The 19,289-nt window shown below is 38.4% G+C and overlaps 2 protein-coding genes across 2 annotated transcripts in view; one reads left to right on the forward strand and one right to left on the reverse strand.

Moving 5' to 3' along the window:
• LOC311302020 (uncharacterized protein) overlaps positions 1–19,289 on the reverse strand; it is a 187,468-nt gene that overhangs the window by 93,311 nt on the left and 74,868 nt on the right. The gene's annotated exons all lie outside the window — the stretch shown is intronic.
• On the forward strand, positions 421–17,999 carry LOC311302080 (uncharacterized protein). The gene is made up of 2 exons (XM_084427662.1): positions 421–651; positions 14,256–17,999. Exon 2 carries the CDS (start codon positions 14,261–14,263, stop codon positions 15,797–15,799), a length of 1,539 nt encoding a protein of 512 aa, XP_084283788.1. The 5' UTR covers positions 421–651; positions 14,256–14,260; the 3' UTR covers positions 15,800–17,999.

Here is a 19,289-nt window from a genome sequence, read left to right on the forward strand (position 1 = left end):
CACTTTTAACACTCTTTAAAATAATTATACTATATTACACTTTATATAAATATATTATAATAAAATATACTTTAAGTGAAAGTTCTGTGTACTTTCTAAAGTGTACTTATTTGAAAAAAAAAAGTAAAAATATTTTTGATATATTTTAAATTGTATGCTCGAAATTGTCATTGTAACATACACTGAAAGCATATTTTAAAAGTAGACATTTTAATATCAACTCTGTAATATTAAGTGTGAGTATATTTTAAGTTAGATCAGGACATTCTTTTAGAAAGTATTCAATAGTATTACTATGAAAATGCACTTAAAACCATTTCTGAAATTTTGTGATGTGTGTAAAGTACACAGATAGCAATTATTGCAGCTTTTCTGTGATGTTTAAAAAAAAAACAGCCAAAAGCACTGAGGGGGAGGGGTTAACAACCATCCAACATTTTTAAGGTGGAACGAATAGTTCGACGAATTAGGAACTGGCGAAAAAGGAGCTGGAGTCAGCCTCGTCACCTTTAGTACTACTAGTAAAGCTGAATCTGCGTGGCCCTGATTGGCTGCGGGGGTGTCCCATACGCGTGCTTTGGATGCCGATGACGTCACCGCTCGCTCGCGCCGTCTCTTCCGTCATTGTGTTTCAGCGTGGAGTCTTCTGAGGTGAGGAGAGCAGTTCACGGTATTTCTCATATTTACACAACCATCACACACACTTTATACAGTTTGATCAAGCGACAGACTGATTTCTGTATTGTTTTCATCGATCACAGCGATACTTGTGCGTCTTTTCTGGCGTCTTCCTTCTGAAATAAACATTTAGTGCAGCAGCAGCGAGCATGAGGAGAATATGTTGAGTTCATTCAGACCTGAGCGAGTTTGTGTTCGTTTGTGTGATTGTCTCGATGTTTGGAGTGAGAACTGTTACTGAATATCAAGTTAAAGTTTGAGATCTGTGAGGGGAATCGATGCCAAGTGTTGCTGTTTTCATGTTTACCTTTATTTATTATTGTCGACATTTATCTAAGTTGGCAGATTACATTTACTTATTAAAATTGATGTAGACAATTTTGCCCGTATGAGTAATGAACGTGGGAAATATAAAATCTAAACATGCATGGGAATATAGATAAATATTAAGTTTGACACAGTAAACGTTACATTTTCTTAATTTTTAAGAGTTTTATGATCATTGTCAGTTTCTGTACGTATGAGTAACATGTTAATGATGGAATTACTTTATTGCAATTAATAGTTATTATAAAGTCAAACTATGTTTAGATTTACATATTATGGTGTTGTAGTTATTTGCCTGAAGAGGTTCATAAAGAGAGGTTATTTAATTATTTTGTTTTATTATTGATGATTTATGTAATGTTATATTTTGAGATATATTTCAATAGAGCAGTTTTACAGGCTTTTGTCATGTATCCTGACTCAAATAATGTGTTTAATAACAGCAAGCACTCAGAATAAAGTGAGATGATCTGCTGATGATCCTGAATGGCTTGTTGAATGAGTGTTGATAGTCTGAGGCTCATCAATATTAACAGATCTGCTGAAAACACAAAATTTCATGACAATAGTTCCTGTTTTCACCTCATTTATTATGATGATGTCTTCAGATCTCTGGAACTTAAAGCTCATTTCATTGGTGTCAGCAGACTGAGCGGATTTGTTGGCTACTATACGTTTATTTCTGTCTTTATGCTTTTATCTGTTTTCCTTACCATTATTTATATTTGGAAGAATTTCAATTATTATATTCTTTTCTATATTTCTAGATACCTGTATTTTAATGAAGAAGCACAATAATGTTAGGATTAGTAATAAAAATAATGAAAAATAATGAACTGGCATCAGTTACTGTACGATAAATAGATAGACAGTAGGGTAACAGTTCACAAAATTCACGGTTCGGTTCGATACGATACACTTGTGTCACGGTTCGGTACGTTTTCGATACAGCAAAAAGAAAGAAATGCCAGAGAAATTTCCTTGATTTAGTTTGAAGCTTTCTTGACATGACACCTTGTGTTTCCTCACCCCCTTGAAGATTCTCTTTCTGGCGTTCTCTATACCTTCTCATCCTTTCACGGGCTTGTTCTTTCTGAATTTCCTTCTTTCCATCTGATAGATTCTTCCTGTACTCCTTCAATCTCTGTTGCTCTTCCAATCTGTGCAGTTCATATAATTCAGGGTTCTGCTTTAACTTAGCCCGGTACCTCCGCATTCCAGCAGCAGCTTTACTTGTTCTTGAAACCACATCTGGACCATTCTCATTCCTTGGCAGGTTTCTCTCTCCTCCAGGACGCTCCATGGAGCGAAGCCTCAACTTGAGGAGACCTGCCATAATTTCTGAAAAAGTAAATAAAATAAAGAAATGCCATATATGTAAGAATGTATGTTTGCAAAGGATATGTACAAGTAGGGGTGTGCGATATGACGATTTTTGATCGTGGACGATTAAAATGTCTCCACGATCTGCATTTGAAGAAATATCGTAGAATCGTGCATTAGCCTATATCTGTTCTGGCGCCTGTCCCAACATACTGAACAACGCAACGTATATTCACATAAAATGTTAACGCAGCGGAACGGGAGACTGCAGTTCACAAAAGTTTATAATTTGCATTAGGGCTGCACGATTAATCGCAATAACATCGCACACGATTTGGCAAAGGCTGCGATTATTTTGTGCGCAGTTTGTCAGTGGAGTGCGGCAGATCGGTAGTAGATACTGCCCCATCTGAATGCCAGAGGGCGCTCTCACGCAAACAAGCTAAATATGCCCCGCCGCAGAAGTACAGTAATGCGCATCAGTCCAGGAAACCCCTATCGCTGTGGCTGAATAAACAGAAGATTGAAACGCTTTGATTAAACGTGACTTGTAAACACACGACTGCCTTATTCTGTGTAAGAAGCTCATCATCTCACAGAAGGAGGAGCTCAGCTGTCGTTATGAAGTGAGTTTGGAGTAAACGCATGTTACTAAATGTTGCATGTTATTAAAAAGAGGTTCATAAAAGCTTCTCATGTTTTATAAAGATGTTTGACACGTGTTGTTTTTTTCAAATGCACGTTATAAACAGCAGCCATATCACCCTGTAGCCCAAGACTGTTTGCCCACTGAAGCTAAGCAGGGCTGAGCCTGGTCAGTACCTGGATGGGAGACCTCCTGGGAAAAACCAGGTTGCTGCTGGAAGAGGTGTTAGTGAGGCCAGCAGGGGGTGCTCACCCTGTGGTCTGTGTGGGACCTAATGCCCCAGTGTAGTGATCGGGACACTATACTGTCAAAAGAGCACCGTCCTTCGGATGAGACGTTAAACCGAGGTCCTGACTCTCTGTGGTCATTAAAAATCCCAGGATGTCCTTCGAAAAAGAGTAGGGGTGTAACCCCGGCATCCTGGCCAAATTTGCCCCTTGGCCTCTGTCCATCATGGCCTCCTAATCATCCCCATACACTGATTGGCTTCATCACTGTCTCCTCTCCACCAGTAAGCTGGTGTGTGGTGGGCGTTCTGGCGCAATATGGCTGCCGTCGCATCATCCAGGTGGATGCTGCACATTGGTGGTGGTTGAGGAGATTCCCCCTTCCTTGTAAAGCGCTTTGAGTGCCTAGAAAAGCGCTATATAAATGTAACGAATTATTATTATTATAAGCGACTCAAACTCACAGTGCTTTCAGATAGAGCAGCGTTTACTGAGCCGATCATCACTGACACACTGCGCATAAAAAATAATCGCAGCCTTTGCGATTTTAAAATCGCGATAAGCGATCTCGATTTAAGTGCGATTACATGTAAATTGCGATTAATCGTGCAGCCCTAATTTGCATGTGCTTTAATGCCTTGTCGGTTAAACATTTAATTCGCGTGCTGATGCGCTGTTCTAACCAGTGCATTTCTCAGCGCGTACATGTGAAGCTCACATGCACTAAAAAGCCTGTCTACCAGCGCCTGGATTCTGGTCTAAGTTAGGTTATCTTTCGAGTCGTATTGTGCTTATACTGTTAAATACACAAAAGGTTTACATAAAAAAAGTTGGTTATGTCTAAAGTGAAAGCAAACTTGAAAAAATCTGCTTGTCTTAGACGCGTCGCGCGCAGCTCTTAAAGAGACAGTAGCAATAGTAAACACGCTGCCGCTTGTCCTTAAAGGGATAGTTCACCCAAAAATAAAAATGATCTCATCATTTACGCACTCTAATGTTGTTCCAAACCTGTATTAATTTCCTTCTAATATTTTCTAATATTTTTCTAATATTAATATTTTGAAGAATGTGGCTATCCAAACTGTAGCTGGTCCCCATTGACTTCCATAGGAGAAACATATGGTAATCACACTGGGGTACATCAACTGTTTGGTTACCCACATTCTTCCAAATAACTTTCATTTTCAACAGAAGAAAGAAACTTATTCGAGTTTAAAACAACTTGAGAGAGTAAATTATGATAATTAGAATTTTTAGGAGAACTATCCCTTAAATGTTAATAAAACAACAAAATGCAAAGAGAAAATCACTCACTGCTCTTGACTGATAACTTTAATAGTAGCTTTAATAAGTATCAATGTATAATTTATACAGTGAAGTCTGTTTTGTTTTATTTTCATATTTGTTCATTTAATTACTTTCTGCAATGCTACTGTTAAATACACCTACTGTAGCTGGAAACATAAAGCACTGTTTAACCTATTTAATTTGTATATTATGTTGTGTATGTGTAATGTGTATCTTTAATCTTAATATTTAATAACAAAGAAAATAATGACAAATATTTTTATCTTCGCCCCTGTCTGCCATTTTTTTATTTTTATATTTTGTTACCTAAGGCTTTGTTTTTAGAATTATGGACATTAGATTGGCTGTAATGCTCAGTCACAAAATAGTAAAACTAACATAAAAAGAATTGTGATAAAATCGTTAATCGTGATTTTCCTGAAAAAAATCGTGATATGATATTTTTGCCATATCGCCCACCCCTATGTATAAGAGTAATGACTAATTATTTTTTAACACTGGAAATTTATAATTATGTTTAATTATATGCTCTCTGAACACCACAGCAAACTTAATTTACAGAATAGCTGTATTATTTTTGGAATACACTTCTTAAATTAAGAATCTGAAATATGAATGATGAGTGTTAGTCTCCCTGTCCATGTCAATTACAAGATAAGGATATTATCTTCTCTATGATAGGCTGCAATTTGCATCTAGCCTGATTTACAGAATATGATGCTGCATGAGTGGTGGCCTACAAAGTATTTGGAAAAGTTTTTTGATTTCATATTAGGCCTGCCGGTGTGTTCCTTTTAAAATAATGAATATAGGCTACTTCAGACATTTATTAGGCATGGTGTGCTAAATATGATTAGGAGAAATAATACACAAAACTATAGGCTCATTCTACAGAAACGTCCACTTTTGGTATGGCAAGATGTCTTAAAATTGATTTATTTTTCTAACATTTAAACTTAGACCACATTATTAGATTACCCTTTGACTTTATGAATATGCATAAATGACAGCTTAATGATTTGTTTATTTTTTGTGTGCATTTATTTAAAGACAGCATGTACCATTTTTTGTCACTGGTGTCACCCTACTTCTTTGGCAATATTAAAGGTTTTTATGAAATATTATTTATAATTTTTCCAGCACATGTAGTCAGTTACCGAAAAATGATAATAATCCAACAAATAAGGAGATATGTTTTATTTCGCCTATTGTAATCAGGTTTGTTAAAAGTGTGCTTGAATGAGCTTAGTTCGTTTGCACAACCATGTATTTCCTATAACAATGAACATATTTGAAAACCAGTTAAAATCAAGTTATGATGCAATCCTTTAAATCTTTACTTTTGAGTGTAGCAGAATTAAATGGATGTAAAATTATTATGTCACATGTGACATTGTTTAGATTCAAGATGAATGGCGTGCTCAATTCCTTTTAAGTTTGATTTGGGTGCTCTTCGGTCCAAGGTAGAACATCTTAAGAGGCAGTGTAGAGAAAAAAAAAATATGGACTGGATTTTGGATATGGAGAAGGATATGGAGATTTTTGGATCTCCATAAATTGGATATGGAGTTTCAAAGCAAATCCAGGATTAAATGAGAAGATAGATTATAGACCTTTTCTGTGATTTTGTAACATTGTTCTTTCCTGTGACTACTCACTTTTCATATGTATTGTATATGTATATGTTTATGCATATGTATGCATGAATGTGTATGCATGTGTATGCATGAATATATGCATGCTACCTGTTGCTTGTGTTTTTGCTTACATTGTGACCAACAGCTTCAGTGCTGAGAATCATGTGAGAGGCGTGCCCTAGTAATATATGCATGCTATCTGTTGTTTCTTTGTTTATTATTGTGACCAACAGCTTCAGTGTTGAGAACCATGTGAGAGGCGTGCCTTAGCAATGTATGCATGAATATATATATGCATGTTATCTATTGTCTGTGTTTCTGTTTATTATTGTGTGACTAATAGCTTTAGTGCTGAGAACCATGTGAGAGGCGTGTCCTAGCAATTACCTGCAGACCTGCAATACTGATTGTCAGCACCTGTGTGTTTGCTTCTACCTGTGTGTCTTTGTCATTATAAGATCAGTTTTTTTTTATCTGCTTCACTATGCCCTGAAGAAGGCCCCATGCCGCTACGCGTGGGCTTTTTAAAGTTGTCCATTTAGGACATGTCATTTTTGCAATAAAGACATTTTAATTAAGGAGTGCCTCGGCTATCAGAGATTTTTTTTCTCTACACTGCCTCTTAACATGTGACATTGTATTGACAATTTTTTACCACAAAGCTAGCTAATATTTAAACTAGCTTTATTGTGTGTTGTCAGTGCGGAAAATCTGCGCGTGTTCCTTAACATGCCCAGTTCACTGTTATTTAAAAACATATGCGATTGACGCCGGCAGTTTATTCTAATGGCATAAGTGAGATTGTGTTAACGCACTATTAACGTGTTAACTTCGACAGCCTAAGCTATATTCTTACGAACATTGGACAGAAAAAAAAAATCATCGATGTTGACTTTCACGAACAGCTTATTGAGTCAAAAATACGCAGAAAACAACGTTCGAAGTTGGACAGACTGAAAATTTTCGTCTAATTTACAAACAAGATGTGCAGAATCTGTCGAAATGTATAAAACCACCATTCATACAGCTCTTTCACGATGAACATGACGCCGCTTTCGGTCCGAAACCACTCGCAATCATCCGACTTGCACACTATTTTATCCTTTCTCACCACAATGATCCTATTTAATGTTTACTTTAACCAAAGTTTACCACTTCGTATCATTTTAATGTTTGTAAACTTTTGGACAGAATCCACAAACTTACCCACATTCGTCGAGATCCGTGAAATCCTGTTAACTCTTCCTCCCACGCAGAGCGACCGTGACCTAGACAATCTTATTTCTGACATGAGAACCATTGAGACATTAGGAGATGGAAATTCAGCGTCAGAATGAAATGTACGAGCGTTATGATTTTTGGACAGAAATACTCGGCCCCTGTTTTATCCCAATTTATTAACAATTTATCATGTAGCAACGCATATGAGAATTTAACCTACACAAGATGTTTTTATCGTTTTGCTACTGATAGAATTAGGGATGTCCCGATACCACTTTTTCACTTCCGATACCGATGCCGCAGCTTTGGCTATTTGCCGATACCGATATCAATCCGATATTTTTATTTTATTCTTGAACTAATACTAATAATAATAAAATATAATTGAAGCACTTTGCTCAATTAGCCACATAAAAACATCTCACTCAAATGGAGAACAAATACTTCTCCAGTATATAGTCCACAACAACAGTTGATAATGAAAGACTGTCAGCCTTTATTCAAAAGACCTTGAGATATGTTTGGTAACCTGAATGAATTTAAAATTAATTTGCTATATTTCAGATCAATATATTTGTTTCCTTCAAATTTTAATTAATTTAACTTTATTCTCATCTGAATTATAAATTATTTATTTCTGTATAAAATAATACTACTTTTAAAAACACATTTGATTTTCTTTTTTATTCAATGTAGAATGTGTAACTTAAAAATAAACAGTAGGGCTGCACGTTTTCAAGTTTTTCATTAACCGTTAACCGAGGCCCTTAGCGGTTAATACTCGGTTAACCATAGTGTGCGCGCCGCAACCCCGAGATAGGCGTAATTTGCGGGTGAGACATATCCCCACCACTATTTTCTAAGGTCGATATTGTATTGTCCCCACAACTTTTGAAACATCTCGCGGCAGGAATACCAATACAAATAAACAAAACATCTCCAGTTAACTAGCAGCATTCATTTCGTTCGTTTTTTTTTAGGCGATCTAGCGCTGAAATGTTTTGTTTTTTAAATCAAGTGATCAAAGTGCTCGTTGCCGCTGCGATCGAGAAGGGTCTTGTAAAACGTGCTGAGGTATTATTAATTCGTGGCCACGAAACAATTCACCTGAATATTCACCAGTTCACACACATACACACCAAAAAAAGGAATAAAAAGCTGTACGAGAATAGTCGGCCTTCACTGAAGAGCTATCTTCACAGGTAAGAAAAACAGTTTAATAATTATTATTAATTCGTGGCCACGAAATAATTCACCTGAATATTCACCAATTCACAAAAAATAGGTCTTTAGCATTCACTAATTAATTATCAAACTGTTTTTGGCCACGTTGTAATTCGTTAAATCAAAATGAGGGAGGGAATTTGTTCAACGTGTCCACGATTTATTAAAACGAGGGAACAAATAAGTCGTCGTAACAACTAATTATTTAGATCAGTGGACAGGGAGCATAAGAACAAACAGTGAGAGAGCCCCGGCCGCGCGCGCGCACTCTCACCGCCTTCAAACAACACGAGCGCTGTATTGCTCTCTCTCCCTCGCGCATATCAACACAATAGTAAAAGGTCGGAAGACCGATTGTGTTCTATAGATTAATAGTTTGTTCAGATAAAGTGATTGATTAGCAAGTACATGTTTAGGAAATGCATAATACAAATTGTATGGGTTAATGTAACGGTAAACGGACTCTGCGGGTAAAACTGTTGTGATGAAATTGCGCATGCTCGAGGTAAAACTGCTGGGGTAAAGCTGTGGCTCTGCGGCTCTGCAGACAGATATTATTGTGCTGCCATCAGTGGCGCGGATACTATGTTTGTTTCTGGCTCGCGCACAGCCTTCACTCTCGCACAGCCTTCACTCTCGGATGCGCGCTTTCTTTGCCCGCTTCATATTAGAAAACTGGTCTAGCGGTCTCTGGTGGTGCAAAAATGTATTACAACTAAATTCAGTGCACGCCATTGACGCCACTTAACCGAGCAAAATGTTTCACTCGGTTACGCAATTTTTAACGGTTAATCGGTTAATCGGTTAACCATGGACACCCCTAATAAACAGATTAGTGCTCTGTTTTAGGACAAGAAATGAAAACTAATGCAATGATAAATGTCCAAAAGATGAGATCATTTTTGCTTTTAAACAGCGTGTGTGTGTGTGTGTGTGATTTTGGTTGGGTGACAGTTTGACAAGAGTTTACAGTTTGACAAAAGCACAATGTTGTGTTTTACACAAATATAAGTAGGCTAAACACTTTTTGCAGTTTTAATGATGTCCTGTATGAAAATGACGGAGTATGTTTTTATGTTTCCACTGTTCGATTGCGCCCGTGCCCCTCTCTCTCTGACACACACACACACACACACTCCAGCATTGCAATCTTGACATCGCAGCCTGTTCATTTTGCTGCGTTCACACCAAACGCGAATAGAGCGTCAAATTTGCGTCTATCGCGTCTAGTTCGATGCTTGAACAGTTTGAATCTATTCGTGCGTCCAAAGTGAATAGGATGCGCCGTGCGCGTATAATGATAAAGTGAGCGTTTGAAGCGATATAGACGCGCGTTCAGAGCTAAGGCGGGGCTACAGATTAGGTGTCCCTAAAGAACCCGCATATGCGCGTATCAAACAGTAACGTTAGTTCCGTATCACATTAATTAATGTGCACGTGAGATTTTTTTTTTATACCGTGTATTCCCTGTGTAAATCCATGCACCGAACGTACCCAGATAGCACCGACTAGGCTATTTGATGTGTATTTTACTGGAAGACGTATTTTTAAGAGTGTTTGCTCATCTGCAATACGTCTATAGGACGTTTCCTGTCAGATGACAAATAGACGTTTAGAAGATGTCTTTAAGATGTAATGATGTAATGTAGTTTAGAATGTATGTTAAACTGACATCTTCTAAACGTCTATTTGACATCTGACAGGAAACGTCCTGTAGACGTATTGCAGATGAGCTAACACTCTTAAAAATACGTCTTCCAGATGTAAAATACACATCAAATAGTCGGTGCTATCTGGGTACGTTCAGTACGAATACGTACCATTCCACCCCTAATGGGTATCGGATCATAGGTATCGGTCTAAATTTTTTTCTCCCCTCCGATATCCGATCTAGCATTTTGGGCCAGTATCGGCACGATACTGATGCCGTGGATCGGATCGGGACATCCCTAGATAGAATTACATGGAAAATGTATATCTCTGCTTCCTTTAGAATCATAGTTTAACATGCGTAACTGCTTGGACAGAAAGTGTAACGAACGTTAGTAAATGTTTCCATTGCATCGTGGTGGATTAAGGGTGTGACAGTCATCAATTATTTGTGTTTTTCCTATTCCGTACTGGGGATGGCGCTGTTGAGCGTATATATCCGGGGGAACCAGGTAGGAAGTGTTATTTAAAGGGATACTCCACTTTTTTCGGAAATAAGCTCATTTTACAACTCCCCCAGAGTTAAACAGTTGAGTTTTACCGTTTTAGAATCCATTCAGCCGAACTCCGGGTCTGACGGTACCACTTTTAGCATAGCTTAGCACAGATCATTGATTCTGATTAGTCCAGTAGCATTTCTTTCAAAATGACCAAAGAGTTTCAATATTTTTACTATTTAAAACTTGACTCTTCTGTAGTTAAACCGTGTACTAAGATCGACGGAAAATGAAAAGTTGCGATTTTCTAAGCCTATATGGCTACGAACTACTCTCATTCCAGCGTAATAATCAAGGAACTGTGCGGCTGTACCATGGGTGCAGCAGGCGTAATGATATGACGCAGCGCCTGATAATAGGTCTAATAGGTTAGACAAACTTAGTCCCGGTCATGTTGGAAGAAGTTACCGAGCTGGGGACTATTTTCAGGCGCTGCGTCATATCATTACGCCTGCTGCACCCATGGTACAGCCGCACAGTTCCTTGATTATTACGCTGGAATGAGAGTAGTTCCTAGCCATATAGGCTTAGAAAATCGCAACTTTTCATTTTCCGTCGATCTTAGTACACGGTTTAACTACAGAAGAGTCAAGTTTTAAATAGTAAAAATATTGAAACTCTTTGGTCATTTTGAAAGAAATGCTACTGGACTAATCAGAATCAATGATCTGTGCTAAGCTATGCTAAAAGTGGTACCGTCAGACCCGGAGTTCGGCTGAATGGATTCTAAAACGGTAAAACTCAACTGTTTAACTCTGGGGGAGTTGTAAAATGAGCTTATTTCCGGAAAAAGTGGAGTATCCCTTTAAGGAAGTGTGATTGCGGCTCTCTCTGTCTCGCGGTCTCTAGCCTTTGTTGTCAGGCGCGGGTCATTCCAGTCATGGCCACGCTAACGGATGGCTTGTGAGTATTGTTGTTGTAGCCCGCGTTGCATTGATGTGTTAATGCTGCGGTCTTTTCCTGTTTTTAATGCTTAATGAATTTTCCTCTGATCCGCATCAGAGGAAAATTCGGCAACTCGAGCGCCAAAATAAACACCAAAAGAAAACCCTCCCTACACCAAAACCTCCTCAAAACATACTACCTATAATGCCCTATAATAACTGCTTTGTTGTATTTTGATTCATTTATTGTTGTGAGGTAATTAAAAGGTAAATGTTTCTTGCATTGCAATTAATTATATGAATTATTTTATTTATTTATTTGTCATTCATTTATTGTTGTGAGGTAATTAAAAGGTAAATGTTTCTTGCATTGCAGTCAATTATATAAATTATTTATTTGATTTATTTGTCATTCATTTATTGTTGTGAGGTAATTAAAAGGTAAATGTTTCTGGGCATGAAATTAATAGGTGATTTGTTTAATTAGTTTTTTTCCCCCATTTTATTTCTCTTTTGAATTTAACGTAATGATGTACTGAATTGTAATATGACTGGAATTGAATTTGAATAGAAAGCTTCTTCACAAACATTTTGTGGCTTTATTTCAGAAACTTTCATTTTTTGTTTTTTCAATAACCATGCATAAACATTATTCTCTCAAAAATACAAACACGTATGTATACATGTTGCTCACATATTATGGTAGCCCTGTTTGTGCTAAATAGAGGGTAATTACACCATTGCCATCAGTGTCTGCTCGTTTATTCAAACTAAGTTGTCCTACTGCAGACGAACGTCGCACCGGCGTCCAACGACGTAACTTCAGCAGAGCAGCTAGCTGTCTCTTTGTTTCTGTGTTGTCGGTCACTAGCGCACAAGGCAACGCTGTGTGCATCTAATACTCATGGGAGTTGTAGTGTCGTAGTGTCACGCTGCAATATGGCTTATTTCAGATGCCTTTCGAAAAGACTACAATTAATCAACCCGCCAAAGTGGCTAGTTGGAGTGACTGTGTTACCTGCCACAAGCAAAATCCACCTGCATTTGGCGGGTTGGCGGGTGTTAATGTCAAGCCCTGATGCTGCTGATATATTATTGTAGCAGAGTTTGTGCTGAATACAGTGTCATCAGACTTTAGCCATGAAAATGTCACAAGTAACAGAAATAAGCACAAATGTCAGAGCATGTCAGAACACCTCTAGGGCCAGAAAACACCTCAGACCCCAGAGGGTTAATAAGTTATTTTCCAGCTAAAGTTAGTTTTGATTGATTCGCTTCCGTCGCAACGATCATTTGTTATTAAATTAGGGGCCGCTAAGACGACACCTGAGATAAATGCAGATGACGCTCACATGCGCATTAAGAATTGGTTCTATAGTTATGTGTGTTTGAATATATCTGCGCAGGGTTGTAATTCCCTACAAACCAAGCTTAAACAAAGCTCTTTCCTTATAAATTTAGATACAGAATTTTATTTTATTTTGTCACTTCGGGGTAGGTACGCGAAATGAATTTTCCCGATGACGCTTTATCTGTAGAGTGGGAAAGGGATCCTCCATAGGGAGAGACTAGTTGGCTCTTCAGGACTGCGTTGTCATCGGGTCCAGGCGAAGGTCCTTCATCAGATCTGGATACGGCCTGGATCCGGCAGGCTGCAGGAAAACCTTGGGATAAACAAAGACACTAAAATTAGCGTAGATGCCAGTCTTCTTATGATGTAAGGAGTACATCAGGATTTATGGGAAGTGCTTTGTAAGTATTCAGCAATATTTAAAAATGTATGCAATGTTTATTAGGGAGCCAATGCAGTGTTGACAGAACTGGGCTAATATGGTCATACTTCCTGGTTCTGTTAAGAACTTGAGCTGCTGCGTTTTGAACTAGCTGTAGTTTGTTTATTAAGCGTGCAGGGCAACCACCCAGTAGAGCATTAAAATAATCTAGCCTTGATGTCATGAACGCATGAACTAATTGTTCCGCATTTGTCAATGAGAGCATATGGCGCAATTAAGATATATTTTTAAGATGAAAAAATGTGGTTTTACAGATACTAGACATGTGACTTTCAAATGAAAGATTGGTATCAAAGAGCACACCCAGATTCCTAACCGACAACGAAGACTTGACAGTGCAGCCATCAAGTGTTAAACAGTATTCTAGGTTATTACAAAAGTACATTTTTTGTCCAATAATTAGTATCTCTGTTTTTTCAGAATTTAGTAGTAGGAAATTACTAGTCATCCACATTTTTTACATCAGCTATGCATTCCGTTAATTTTGTGAATTTGCTAAGTTTCGTCTGGGCATGAAGAAATATACAGCTGAGTATCATCGCATAACAGTGAAAGCTAATGTTTTAAAGATAATAATGGGAAGATACATTTTCCTCATTCATGGAAAGTTTCACAGACATATAATAATTTATAAAAAGGCATGAAATTATCATAATATTTTATAACAGTTGTCTACTTTCTACCATTACATCAGGGCTCACTTTCATGTCCTTTATATTTCTCTTTGAATTATTTTGATGTACTGAAAATTAACTGTAATATTTGTTTCTTTCATGTCAGACCTGATGGAAGTGGAGGAGGAGAGTGAAGAACTGAGTGAAGTGAAGGAGGAGAGAGAAGAACTGAGTGAAGTGACGGAGGAGAGTGAAGAACTGAGTGAAGTGGAGGAGAGAGAAGAACTGAGTGAAGTGAAGGAGGAGAGAGAAGAACTGAGTGAAGTGAAGGAGGAGAGTGAAGAACTGAGTGAAGTGACGGAGGAGAGTGAAGAACTGAGTGAAGTGGAGGAGGAGAGTGAAGAACTGAGTGAAGTGAAGGAGGAGAGTGAAGAACTGAGTGAAGTGACAGAGGAGAGTGAAGAACTGAGTGAAGTGGAGGAGGAACATCATGTCCAACCGAAAAGCGTAAAGCCGTTCACATGTGATCAGTGTGGAAATAGCTTTACAAACAAATATCATTTTGAGCGTCACATGAGAATCCACACTGGAGAGCTGTTCAAATGTGATCAGTGTGGAAAGGGTTTCACAACAAAACAACATTTTGAGCATCACATGAGGATCCACACTGGAGAGAAGCCATTCACATGTGATCAATGTGGAAAGAGATTCTCATGCAAACGATATCTTAAAGAACACATGATGATCCACACCGGAGAGAAGCCGTTCACATGTGATCAATGCGGCAGAGCATTTATTAGTGCATCACACCTGAAGGAACACCTGAGAGTTCATACGAAGGAGAAGCCATATTCGTGTTCTGTGTGTGGAAAGAGTTTTTCACAGCTGCAAAATTTACACACACATCAGAAAATACACACTGGTGTGAGAGAGTACATGTGCTTTGAGTGTGAGAAGACTTTTATTACAGCGGACAATTTAAAACTGCACCAGAGAATTCACACTGGAGAAAAACCTTACAAGTGTTCACACTGTGACAAGAGATTCAGTCAGTCATCACATCTGAAAACACATGAGAGGATCCACACTGGAGAAAAACCTTACAAGTGTTCACACTGTGACAAGAGATTCAGTGAGTCATCATCTCTGAAAACACATGAGAGGATCCACACTGGAGAAAAACCTTACAAGTGTTCACACTGTGACAAGAGATTCAGTCTGTCATCACATCTGAAAACACATGAAAAGACACATACTGGAGAAAAACCTTACAAGTGTTCACACTGTGACAAGAGATTCAGTCTGTCATCACATCTGAAAACGCATGAAAAGACACATACTGGAGAAAAACCTTACAAGTGTTCACACTGTGACAAGAGATTCAGTCAGTCTTCAAATTTGAAAACACATGAAAAGACACATACTGGAGAAAAACCTTACAAGTGTTCACACTGTGACAAGAGATTCAGTCGATCAGAACATCTGAAAAGACATGAGAGGATCCACACTGGAGAAAAACCTTACAAGTGTTCACGCTGTGACAAGAGATTCAGTCTGTCAGCACATCTTAAAACACATCAGAGGATCCACACCAGAGAGAAGCCGCACACGTGTGATCAGTGCAGGAAGAGTTTCTCTATTAAAACTAACCTGAAGCGACACTTGAAGATCCATGCAGTGGAGAAACCACATCACCGCATGCATCGTTAAAATAGTCCAACAGACCACAGTGGCTCAACCTTAAGTTTATCAAGCGACGAGAATACTAGCTATTTGTTTATCAAACGATGAGAATACCCCGCTCTCCCGTAATTTTTTTTTAATATTTACATATAATTTGACAGTTTACTTGTAAATAAATACCTAAAATATAAAAGGAGTGCATCATGCCTGACCCCTACATGAACACTTTTGGTTTTGTGACTGTAAGGCTCAATCCCAATTCACCCCTTGCCCCTTCCCCTTGGCCCTACCCCTCCGTTTTGCGCGTTCCCGTGAAGGGGTAGGGCTGTCTCAATTATCTTTTGGTTGGAGGGGTAGGGGTAAGGGGAAGGGCCAGATAGCCCTTGAAACGAAGATTTTTCGGGACCACACTTCAAACAAAGGGGAATGAGAAATGTACCTTCATACACCGGCTACAGAGGCAACATGACTGCCAATAATCATTTTCTTTGTCACATTCAATCTTGTGTTCATATTTACGGTCATGTTCTTCAAAGAAACGGTTGCAAAAAAAATCGTTAAAGTTACAATATGACGCGTAAAAAGCAAAAGTTTGAAGCGAAGTGGATATGCGAATGAGGGGAATTCGTGTCCACCGCGCTAAATGCCTCATTCGCACAGCAAGACCTCCAGACGCACGTAAACGCGTCTTAACATTGAAATCACTCGCGCCAGACGCTCTATTCGCGTTTGGTGTGAACGCAGCATTAGGTGTCGAAGATATTGTCATCTCTGTTGTTTTCTGCAAACTTCAGAAGAAAAATGCAAAATAATAGCTGTAACTCACGCAAGACTACAGCTGACGACGGCATCTTGGAAGTTTGTGATAAACATTGGCGCATCTCCTGTGACTTATGGCGCTTTTCCACTGCATGGTACGGCACGGTTCGGCTCGGTACGGTTCGACTCGGTGCGGAACGGTTCGGCTCGCTTCGCTTTTCCACTGCGTGGTGCGACTCGACTCGGTACGGCACGGTTCGGTTCGCTTTAGCTCGGTTGCTTTTCCATTGCAGTTAGTACCGCTTCAAAATGGGTGGGACTGATCGTTATAGTTGCCGCCTCTACTGCCATGACATCATCGTAAACGCGCCACATTTCAAACGCACAACACAGGGGATGGTGCTCTTGATTCTCGGCATGTGGATGTTTTTAAATTAAACGTTCTTATAATGGTTTACTATATGGAAGGAAAATTCTTAACGTGTAATTAAACGTTGCGTTCATATTCTGGGCTCATCTGATTTTTTGTACATAGCATAGCCTACTTTATGATTTTAGTATCATAATGATTAATAAATGCACGCACAATTATCCGTGAACTTGATTTGAACAAATGCCTTTCAACTTGTGTGTGCAAAATTCAGAATTAAATGAATGTGCAGCAATCTTTACAAATAGAGAGTCTAGGCCTAATGTACTGTTTTAAACTACTGCCATTAAAAAAGCGCATTTAGTTAATGTTATGTTATTTTTTTTCCATCTGCCTATGTTGATTATGAAAAGTGAACAGCACGAGTAGAGAGACATGGAGCGAGTCAGACATAATTTTGACCACTTCATTAAGTTTTGTTTTGTAGAAAGCATTTTTTTAAAGTGAATTTCGTTTTGTATAAATTGTATCTTAATTTTAATAATTTTTTCATCAAACAATTGCCTGGATTGAATAAGATGCAAAATAGACAATTTAATCATTGAGGCGCCCGAGCGGTCACTTGCATTGCACGTTAACTGGAGCGCATCTCATCCTCAAATACACAAAGCTTGAAATGTCTTTAAACGAAATAATTCAAAACAAAAAGAAATAGGCTACTCTCTTATGTAATCCATTATGTGCATTTCTCTCTATAGGCGCGTTTACTACGAATATGGCGATCGTCAACTTCATCTTTGCCATGCACAGACACTGACAGAAAACACTATTTTATAAATAAAAATCAGTGCACGCGTTTTAATAAAATTAAAACTTTAATTGTGATCATTAAAATAATTGAATATTAAATATTTTGTGGCCAAGGTTTGCTCATTTATTAATAGTAGGCTATATATATATAGGCTATATATAGGCCTAATTTTATTAAATTGAACAAGCGCAAAATTCAGCATTCAATCAAATATTCAAAAAGACTTAATAATAATAATGTTATTTCAACATAATATCTCGTTATTTCGACATAATGTGCGTGCAACAAGCAAGATGTGCGTTTGTAAATCCGGGGATGCGTGCAGTGATTTTTATTTATAAAATAGTGTTTTCTGTCTGTGCATGGCAAAGATGAAGTTGACGATCGCCATATTCGTAGTAAACGCGCCTATAGAGAGAAATAACATTATTATTATTAAGTCTTTTTGAATATTTGATTGAATGCTGAATTTTGCGCTTGTTCAATTTAATAAAATTAAAACTTTAATTGTGATCATTAAAATAATTGAATATTAAATATTTTGTGGCCAAGTTTTGCTCATTTATTAATAATATATATACACACACATATGTGTGTGTGTGCCCTCAGCACATGCGTTAAAAATTATCCGGCGCCGCCCCTGACTGCAAGAAACTGTTGTCTACTGGCTATTTAAATCTAGCGGGTTTGTCTCGTGCATGGTCTCGTGTCGCAAATACAATGACACTGGTAGTGACGATTCTGTCTGACCAATCAGTGATCTTCAGTGTTTTCACGTCACATTTTAGTACCGGTACGGTACGCTTGGAACCTCAACAGAGGTGGTACCATTTAAAGCGAGCCGAAGCGAGCCGTACCGTACCGTACCATGCAGTGGAAATGCGCCATAAGCGTGCCGTACCGAACCGAGCCGTACCGTACCATGCAGTGGAAAAGCGCCAAAGCGTGCCGTACCGAACCGAGCCGTACCGTACCATGCAGTGGAAAAGCGCCAATAGGCGCTAGCGACGATGTATAATGACATGTTACGGTGTAGTAGTGGTGTCCCATTTCTTAGGGGAATATTTTCACCCCTACGCCTTGACACTCTGTTTCAAGGGGTAAGCGGTAGGCGAAGGGGTATAAAATAGAATTGGGATTGGGCCTAAGTCTTCAAAAAAGAACATTTCATTGGTTTTGTTTAATGGAGAAAAAGCAGGGCTACTGCAAACAAGACCAATTGAAGAGAGTCGCTGAGAGTATTCATGCGTATTGGACTGATAAAGAGGTCGGTTTAGCATTGATGTCTGTAAAGTAGAATCTCCCCAAGAATTTGAGTCTCTTTCAACATTTTTGGGAAGTGGAATGACATATGAGGCTGTGATCGTGAGAAACTGGCTGCGGCTGAGCAGGGACAGGAATGGGGGGGGCGGCGGCAAAGGCGGGTTGAGCAAGCATCTTAAGTGAAATAATTGATTGGACTGATTTTTCTTTTAAACTGACTACTATTTTGGAGGGAATTTCTTATTTTTGTTGTAGTTTTCTATGTGTGATTTTTGGAGTGTTAGAATAAATGTTTTGATACTGCTTTTGCAAAA

This window comes from Rutilus rutilus (assembly GCF_951802725.1).
Source record: "Rutilus rutilus genome assembly, chromosome: 1".
Lineage (NCBI taxonomy): Eukaryota > Metazoa > Chordata > Actinopteri > Cypriniformes > Leuciscidae > Rutilus > Rutilus rutilus.

Bases quoted from the DNA above. Each gene is read 5' to 3' on its own strand.
- LOC311302080 (XM_084427662.1), top strand. From the start codon at position 14,261: ATGGAAGTGGAGGAGGAGAGTGAAGAACTGAGTGAAGTGAAGGAGGAG.